Raw genomic sequence first — 8,918 nt, forward strand, 5'->3', positions numbered from 1 at the left:
AAAACCCTTTGCCGCACAATGGAGGAGAAAGCTCCTTTAGAGCATCTCCAGCAACTTCAGCAAATTTTTGTACTGTTTGGAGAATGAATTGTGACATTTAGCTTTTACCTATCCACTTTTTCAAGTACACTTCCAACAGATTCTTTATCCCATTCTTTATCTCATTTAAATATTATTTTTTCATTCATTATTTATTCTTTTTTTATCATCATTTATTCTTTTTTTAATAACTATATTTTTAAATGAAAAGTGTTACATCCACAACATTTTACACAATACTTTCACAACAAAATTTATGTGGAAAGTTGTTACTAGTTCTAATTTGAACTCACCACTGAAATTATTTTTTTTCTCGCCAATATTAACTAATAACAATCTGTTATTTAAAATTTTTTGTAAAAAATTGTGAAAATATTGTAGTAGAATTTCTCAATTAGGATTATTTATTTTTTATATTATTTTTTATTCTTTCATTTCATTCTCCTCCACACACATGTCCTCTATCCCCTTCTTTTATTTCTTTTTCTCCTCATCAAGAACCTTCCAGCAACATCATTTCTCTTCACATCAAAGAGAGAGAGAGAGAGAGAGAGAGAGAGACTGCCATGTCTGCCGGTGGAAATCAAGGTCGCTGAAAGGATTTTGGCCGGTGGAGATCGACGTTCACCATGCAGCACTACCATGTCCGCCGCCCCACCGCCGCTCGTCCTCCTCCAGTGGTTGGGTTAGATCGGCTTGTTCTTTTATTTATTTTTCATATTTGCTTGTTCTGATTCAACTTTATTTTATAGGAATTGGATTTTGTTTTTGTGTTCTGTGTTTGGATCATGTGAGAAACGGGGTCAGATTGGCTTGTTCTTTTTTTTTTTTTTTTTTTTCCATATTTGCTTGTTCTAAGATTCAACTTTATTTTAAGAATTAGATTTTGTTTTGTGTTTTGTGTTTTGTGTTTGGATTATGTGAGAAACGGAGAGAATGAGAGAAAAAAAGAAATCTGGAAGGGAGAGAAAGAATTGATATAATAAAGTAGCTGGTATAATTTTTTAATCCAATAAATTCGATTGCTAATGAACAGACTTGATGGGCTACTGTTCATTAGCAAAAGAAAATTCCAGATATAGAGAAGCTGCTAGAGCATGAACAGTAGCATATAGAGCATTAACAGTGTAAAATCTTCTCTATATTTTGGCTATGCATTGACTGTTGGAGATGCTCTTAGCCCACGGGGATGAGCAAGTTTTGCCTATAACTGCTGCACCCTTCATTGTTTTCTTAGGCTTTGACAGGAGTAGTAGTGGAATCTCCAAACAACAGATTGAGCTTTTTGCAATAGAGATACCAGACTCTGATACAGAGAAAGACTCTCCACCACCACCTCCATTATTGAAGCAAAAGCTCAATCCTCATGTGGTTATGGATCTTCCCCAATCAATATTCATTGCAGCACTTGGCTCATCCGTTTACTGTTTCGGTAATGTTAAGGCCTTTGATGTTAGCTGCCCTCCTGCTGCTGCTGCTTCTTTTTTCAGGTGTACTCCTCCACCAACTGTTGCCAGATCTTTTATTGATTTTAGTCTGAGTATAAGTATTTATTTAAAATTATACTCCCTCTAGCTTGTCCATCTTTTCTTTGGGAGGTCCCACAAAAGATGTCCACATTCTAAAATGAGTTTATAAAATACTATAGCTTTTCAAATTTACCTATAAAGGTTCTGTCTTTTTGGAAAGTTCAAAATGTTTTAAGGATAATTTTGGAAAATTTATGCTTTGTCATGAAATACAGAAAACAATGAATGATGATCCCTTAAAAGTTGAGTCTATGAAGATAGAAAACTAATATGGGACAGAAGGGAGCATTTGAATTCAAATCATCAGATATTATTATTTTTTAGAATGTTTATCTGATTCAAAATGAAACTCAGATCCGACCCTACCCTTTAAAAGCAAAGGTATTTTTTTGGCTTTTATGATCACCTTTTCTTAGCTTTAAAAGCAAGACCTTAAGGAAAAAAAAAAAAATTATGAGGATAAACTTTTATGTTCTTTGTCAAGAAAGTAAGATATAATATAACTCTAGATCACATGCCATGCAGAATGAGGCTAAACTGAGATTACAATGTCTTCACTTGTCAATTTACTTTGATAATTACTAGCATGATGCTTGGTAGTCGACATTGTTAGGTTTGAAATTTGGCCTCTCAAGGTTCAACTCTTCAATTAGGTTCATGAGCGTTTACTGTGATATGATATTGACAAAGATGGTGTGTTTTTATTAGGAGATACAGACTGGTGATTTAGAGCTCCTCAGGCATGTCGCTAAGCAAGTTTCAAGTACTTTCAATTCAAAGCGGACCCATAATTTGATTGTTAAGCTGTAGCAAAATGTCAAAAGAACTGGGCTACGCAACATCAAGTATTTCTTATTCCTATATCTCTCTAACTGATGTTGCAAAGAAGCTGAGACTGGACTCTACAAAACCCTATTGCTAATGTTGAGAATATTGTATCAAAGGCAATCCAAGATGGGGCTACAATAGATAATGCAAAATTTTGGATGGTATCAAAGGAGATTGGAGACATCTACTTTACAAATGAGCCTCAATTCACATTTAACTCAAGAATCTGTATGAGAGGTTAGTTATATTATTGGTTCAATGTATCATATCATCTTGAACATGAGGATTGTATTGCTTAGAAATGCTTTTTGCAACATATGATTTCTACTCTTTCCAAATAAGTTTCAATTTGTCTTCTTTATAGTTATTTTATTTTGTTGCATTATATGTTCTCTTGGTTTAGTGTTATTTGAACTGGACTATTGAAAAATTATTTTTAGTTTCTTCTCAAATTAGTTGAGCAAGTCTATCTCTTCCTACTAAAATGCACTAGGCAATTTATGTGTTTGTCGCAATTTGAACTATTTTATGTTTTAGAGACTATATTTGTCTTTACTTCGAACGTAGTGAAATAATGGATTTGATAAACAATTCAATAAGATGATTTGCATTATGATGGAAAGGTGCAATTCTATGTTAAATATAGCTTTTCTTATGTTCTTTTTTTTTTTTTTTTTTTCTCTCTCTCTCTCTCTTTTTGAGAATTTACATATTTTAATTTGGTAGTCAAAAGTAATTTGGCTGATATTAAAGGTATTGTTCCTTAGTGCCAAATATTTGTTTGAATTGGAAGCCTTAAGGAACAATTTTCATGGACCAGGAGACCTCATTTTTTGGTATATTAATTTTATGTTCAACTTTGTATTACTGTACTACCACAAATGATTGACAATTAGTTTGTTTTTTTGATAATTGGTATATGCCTCACAATTTTTTTTGTTTTTTTGTTTTTTTTTTTTTGTTTTTTGCCTTTTGAGGAAAAGGTAAATGCCTTACAATTGGTAAACAACTGAACTGCCCATACATATATATTGGCCTTATCAAATATAATTTTTACTTTGGTTTTTACCAAATTCTTCATTTTTTTCCCTTTTTTATCTTTCATTCAACAATTTTTTTTTTTTTAATTAAAGATAAAATTTCTACTATAGCATAATCTAAGTATATATGTGTGTGAGTCTCCCTCTTGAAGACTTAAACCTCGGCATTTGCTCCCCACACCCCACAAGCACTTATACTTGTGGAGTGACCACCACACCAAAGATGCGCGATAGTTCATTCAACAAACTTAGAATGAGAGTAGAAGCAGAGTTATTAATAATCTTCCATGGAAATTTGGCAATGCCTTATAAGAAATAATATGATTATATGCTAACCGATACTTTCCTATGTTAATTGTACATTTTCTTTTAAGTAAAATTTTGATTTAGATTTTAGATAGTAGACTAATTTCACAAATTTTTTTTCAGTTTTGATAAGTAAAATAAAAATATTTCACATTTAAATTTTTTTTTTTTTGGTTTAAGCATTTAAGGAAGCCTTTTTTTTAAGCTATCTAACACTCATTCAAACCACTGCGCACCCTTGGTGTTGTGGTTACTCCACAAGTATAAATGCTTGTGGGGTGTGGAAGACATCAGTTTTGATAAGTAAAATGAAAATATTTCACATTTTAAATTTTTTTTTTTTGGTTTAAGCATTTAAGGAAGCCTTTTTTTAAAGCTATCTAACACTCATTCAAACCACTGTGCACCCTTGGTGCGGTGGTCACTCCACAAGTATAAATGCTTGTGGGGTGTAGAAGACATCAGTTTTGATAAGTAAAATGAAAATATTTCACACTTTAAATTTTTTTTTTTTTTTGGTTTAAGCATTTAAGGAAGCCTTTTTTTTAAGCTATCTAGCACTCATTCAAACCACTGCGCACCCTTGGTGCGGTGGTCACTCCACAAGTATAAATGCTTGTGGGGTGTGGAAGACAAAGGTCGGGGTTCAAGTCTCCAGGTGAGAGTTTTACACACATATACACTTAGATTAGGCTATAGTAGAAATTCTATCTTGTATAAAAAAAAAATTAAAATTAAAAATTAAAAAAACACTCATTCAAATAATTTAGATTTTAGATAGTAGAACTTTCACATTTGTAAAGTATTCTTCATTCGGAATCATTTTAATATTTCGTTCAGGTACACATATATTTAGAGGAAGAGATCACGAGATTGAAAAAACATCTTTAAAGGCATGATTACAGCATTAGACCTATAAGATTTTTAAGAACCAAAGCATGAAGTTCTTAAACAAGGGATTATACTATCATTCTTTTGGTCTATTTTTTTGGATTATATATGTTATTTTAAACTACAAATCTAAATTTTATGACGTTGCGAAGAAATTTGCTTTGTAAAATTTTTTTTTTCCTCCCTTCGAAATGTGTTAATATATATTACTATGACACTGTATGATGTACTTTTGATGATGTGAAATAAATAAATAAATAACTAGTTTGTTTAGCAAAAAAATAAATAACTAGTTTTGATGATTCTATAAAAAATAAAACAAAAGAATTTATATGTTGGGATTCTTTAGAGACAAGGTCTACATGGAACAACCAAGGATCACCATAAATTGCAAACTGACATATCAAAAAAAAAAAATAAAATACAAAAAAAAAAAAAAAAAATCAATGCAAGTCTTATGTTGGGCCATATTTTTGGGCTGAATACAGTAACACTGGACAGACATACATTATACTTATTGGGCCTTAAGTCTTAAGTCGGTGTAATTTTTTTTTTCTTTTTCTTTTCTCTTAGGAAGTGGATGAATACTTTTGTTTTATACGAGGATGCTTTAGAGTATTTGTTAGTAAATCATTTTTAAATTTTTTTTTTATAAAAATAGAAAAAAAAATTAATATTTTGATAGTTTTTTCTATTTCTCATAAATCAAAACTTTTCTAAAATAATTTGTTAACATATACTAGTCTCTGAGCACGCGCTCACGCGCGTGCTCAAAGGCTCTTCTATTTTTTGGGTAAAGATTAATAATTTTCATTTATTATAATTTGGGATTTCTACCTTTTCCAATCATCAAAAAAAAAAAAAAAAAAAATACCTAAGGGTGTGATGAAAAAATTATTTCCTCCACAAATGCATAAATCAATACTACCAATAATTTTGGAAGATACTTGTTTGCTCAATGAATGGTTTGAGTCTTGATTGCAGTTGCCAATCTCAATTTCAGACCCCGTAAAATGTGTCCCTAACATCAATTCCATTGAAATCATCAATTAGTTGCTAAAGTTTGGCTTAATTATAAAAAAAATAAAAATAAATAAACATTGAAAAGCACAAATTGAACAAATTGTCAAAAAAATTTACAGAAAAAAAGAAATATGAGATTGATGAGAATGAAACTTGGCTTTCACAAATATAAGAAAATATAAAACTGACTAACAAACGTGGAAGTTGGTGATAATAAGAAGATCAGGAGTGAAAAAGTGAAAAACAAAAATAAAAGCGTGAGAAATTACATAGTAATAACTACTTTTTAGTGGGGATTTTGGGATGATAAGGATGGATAAAAATTATAGTACTGGTTTTATAGTAGGAATCTTTTTTTTTTCTTTTTTCTTTTTCTTTTTTTTTTTAAATAAAGAAGAAGAGATTTGGGAAAAATAAAAACATGAGATTAGAGTAATGAAATTTAAAAAAAAAAAAAATTGAAAAAAAAGGGGATCAGGAGAAACATATGCATCGTAATGAAGTTCAAAAAAAAAAAAGAAAAGGTGTGAATACGTTGTGTGAGTTTTGTAGATTAGAGAAGTTTTAAAACTAACAAAAGAGTAATCCTATTTTGTAGAGAGTTAGTGAGTAAAATTAGGAATTTTAAATCAACTACTTTTACTAGAAGCAGAAAACGTAGAAATAAGAATTTAATATTTTTGTCAATTTACTTTTTTAACCCTATTTTTAAGTTTTAAGTTAAATAAATTATGGGTATTTTTGTAAGTAAAAAATGCTATATATACATATATTAAAGTCAAGAAACCCTAAAAATCAAGAAGTCGGTACATTGCAAAGAAAAGCAAAAAACCGAGGAGAAAATCCTGAGCAGTTGCACCCTTTGCCGCACAATGGAGGAGAAAGCTCCTTTAGCACACGGGGATGAGCAAGTTTTGCCTATAACTGCTGCACCCTTCATCGTTTTCGTAGGCTTTGACAGGAGTAGTAGGGGAACCTACAAACAAGAGATTGAGCTTTTTGCATTAGGGATACCAGACTATGATTCAGAGACAGACTCTCCACCTCCACCTCCATTATTGAAGCAAAAGCTCAATCCTCATGTGGTTATGGATCTTCCCCGATCAATATTCTTTGCAGCACTTGGCTCATCCGTTTACTGTTTCAGTAATGTTGAGGCCTTTGATGCTAGCTGCCCTTTCAGGTTTGCTCCTCCACCGACTGTTGCCAGATCTTACCCTTATACCATCTTCCTTGACGACAAGTTATATATTTTGGGTGGTGTGAAGTACGACTACGAAAAAGAAAGAGGTAATTTTCACTGGATGGAGGTTTTTGACCCGAAGTTAGGAACATGGAAAACGTTAACCAATCCTCCTGTGGAAATCAGTACTCGTGAGATGATGGTTACGCCTCTTCCTGGGCCCCAGAATCAGATTCTTGTTATTGCACCCTTTCAGAGCTCTTATGGGGTTCCCAATTGTGCGGTCTTGACATATGATGTCAAGACTGATATTTGGTCACTTGTGGATCTTTGCATTTCCAAGCTATTTGCTGGTGGAAGTTGTGAACCGTCTTCTAGAAGTGCGCCAATTCCAATGGTAGATGGTATTCTCTACTGGGTTGAGTTCGGAGATTGTAATGATTTGGTTGTCCATGCTTACGATCTTTATAAGGACGACTGTTTTGAGGGCACCATAAACATGCTCCAAGAAGTATTTGGGAAGCGAGAATATCTATATCAAAGCTGTATGGCTCCTCCTCCAGGTCTTATACATTTATGCGATCACAAATTCTGCCTTCCTCTGCAATCCTGTACTAAGAATGAGAAAAACCGTGATTGGCATCACTTCCTGTATTGTGTTGTACTTAATATTTCTCCAATATTTGATGGGAATGAAGAGCTGCATAATGATATCAGGGACCTTTTCAATCATAAGAAATTGCATGTTTCTGTTCTCTCTTCTGAGCGATATCCAATGGATCACGGCGTGAACATCTTGGATACCTTCTTGTTGTAAGTTTCTAACTCTTTACAAAATCCTTTTGATAAGAATAACATTAGTGTCAATGGATCCTCATTATTAAGCTCTGGCTTTTGCAGGAATGGATCCTCACTATTAACTGAAGCAAGTAAAGCAGGAGCAAGAGCTTGCAAAGAACATTGCTGAGGAGGATGACAATGAGTTTTGATTAGTAATATGCAAAAGGCAAATTAATGCTTTGTGCATTGCAGTCCATCAAGTTTTTATTCCCCTTGGAATTCCCTTGCAACATTGGTTTTTTTTTTTTACTATCGTTGGACCTTTCTTTTCATTTATGTTTGTGTATTGGGTTCATTGTTTAAAAATCTAACTGGCTTTCTCTTTCACCTTATTGAATTTATATTCCAAAGTTTTGGTAGTGACATAGTGAAATTTTACTCACGTTTACTTTACTGCTTTTCCCTTCGCAGTGTGAGTTGGTCAATGATTATGATTTGCGAATAAGTGAGTGATATATAGCTGTTTGCATTACATGGCATAACGATGGTTGTTTCGAAGACATTTGCAAATGTTTTAATCAAACTGTACCTGCAATATATTTAGCTTAATAAAGATAAAGATCACAATTGACAAGTTGACATACTAGGGAAGAAAAAAAAAATTAATAATCCAAGTTTTTGCACAATTTCAAAACAAAGTTTCTGCACTATTTCAAAACAAAGTTCCTGCACTGTTTTAAAGTTGCTACACTATTTCAAAACATAGCTCCTGCACTAATTTAAAAGCTTCTGCATTAGTTCAAAATCAAGTTTCTGATTGCCTCCAATAGCAGGCTAAATTGCTATAGTAGAGTTTCGTACATAGAACAATCTTACTGTTTAAAAATAAAGTAAATGGCTGGATAAATAATACATTTTCACCATGAATCAAATGAGAGAACAAAACAAAATTGAGTATTACATAAATCGAGCACCCTTGTCTATGATGTCTCCAATGATCAAATTTCACTTCAGGCAAAACAAACACATCTTCTTCTTCTTCTTCTTTTGAGAAATAAACACATCTAAGCAAATAGAAGTGGTAAATAAAAATAGAAACTGACCCAAAAAATAAATTCATACAACTGATGGGCAGTAATACTCCTATATAAGATGATTTATGCCACACCTTGAAACCAAGCAAAAACAATCAGCCACAGCAGCTACTATATGGCCCCTATCTGTGAAAAGGCTCTGCTTCATCGGAAGGAGTCATAACCACCATGTTGGGGGGGGGGGGGGGGGGGGGGGGGCACCCCA

General features: G+C 32.6%; 2 protein-coding genes across 2 annotated transcripts; both read left to right on the forward strand.

Moving 5' to 3' along the window:
* Window positions 1–530: 530 nt before the first annotated feature.
* Window positions 531–2,751, forward strand: LOC136066535 (uncharacterized). Its single transcript, XM_065771004.1, has 3 exons — window positions 531–724; window positions 1,277–1,529; window positions 2,277–2,751. The coding sequence occupies exons 1-3, from the start codon at window positions 682–684 to the stop codon at window positions 2,296–2,298; spliced, it is 318 nt and encodes a 105-aa protein (XP_065627076.1). The 5' UTR covers window positions 531–681; the 3' UTR covers window positions 2,299–2,751.
* A 3,599-nt stretch (window positions 2,752–6,350) lies between these two features.
* LOC111988786 (uncharacterized) lies at window positions 6,351–8,016 on the forward strand. Its single transcript, XM_024020583.2, has 2 exons — window positions 6,351–7,652; window positions 7,740–8,016. Exons 1-2 carry the CDS (start codon window positions 6,529–6,531, stop codon window positions 7,804–7,806), a joined length of 1,191 nt encoding a protein of 396 aa, XP_023876351.1. The 5' UTR covers window positions 6,351–6,528; the 3' UTR covers window positions 7,807–8,016.
* Window positions 8,017–8,918: the final 902 nt, after the last annotated feature.

This window comes from Quercus suber, unplaced genomic scaffold (assembly GCF_002906115.3).
Source record: "Quercus suber isolate HL8 unplaced genomic scaffold, Cork oak 2.0 scaffold_38, whole genome shotgun sequence".
NCBI classification, from domain to species: domain Eukaryota; kingdom Viridiplantae; phylum Streptophyta; class Magnoliopsida; order Fagales; family Fagaceae; genus Quercus; species Quercus suber.

What these genes read in the sequence shown, in the direction of transcription:
- LOC136066535 (XM_065771004.1), top strand. Translation starts at nt 682, where the DNA reads ATGTCCGCCGCCCCACCGCCGCTCGTCCTCCTCCAGTGGTTGG. An exon ending in CGTCCTCCTCCAGTGGTTGG is followed by an intron (nt 725 to 1,276) that starts GTTAGATCGGCT and finishes TTGTTTTCTTAG; the next exon opens with GCTTTGACAGGAGTAGTAGT. An exon ending in GCTGCTGCTTCTTTTTTCAG is followed by an intron (nt 1,530 to 2,276) that starts GTGTACTCCTCC and finishes TGTTTTTATTAG; the next exon opens with GAGATACAGACTGGTGATTT.
- LOC111988786 (XM_024020583.2), top strand. Translation starts at nt 6,529, where the DNA reads ATGGAGGAGAAAGCTCCTTTAGCACACGGGGATGAGCAAGTTTTGCCT. An exon ending in ATCTTGGATACCTTCTTGTT is followed by an intron (nt 7,653 to 7,739) that starts GTAAGTTTCTAA and finishes TGGCTTTTGCAG; the next exon opens with GAATGGATCCTCACTATTAA.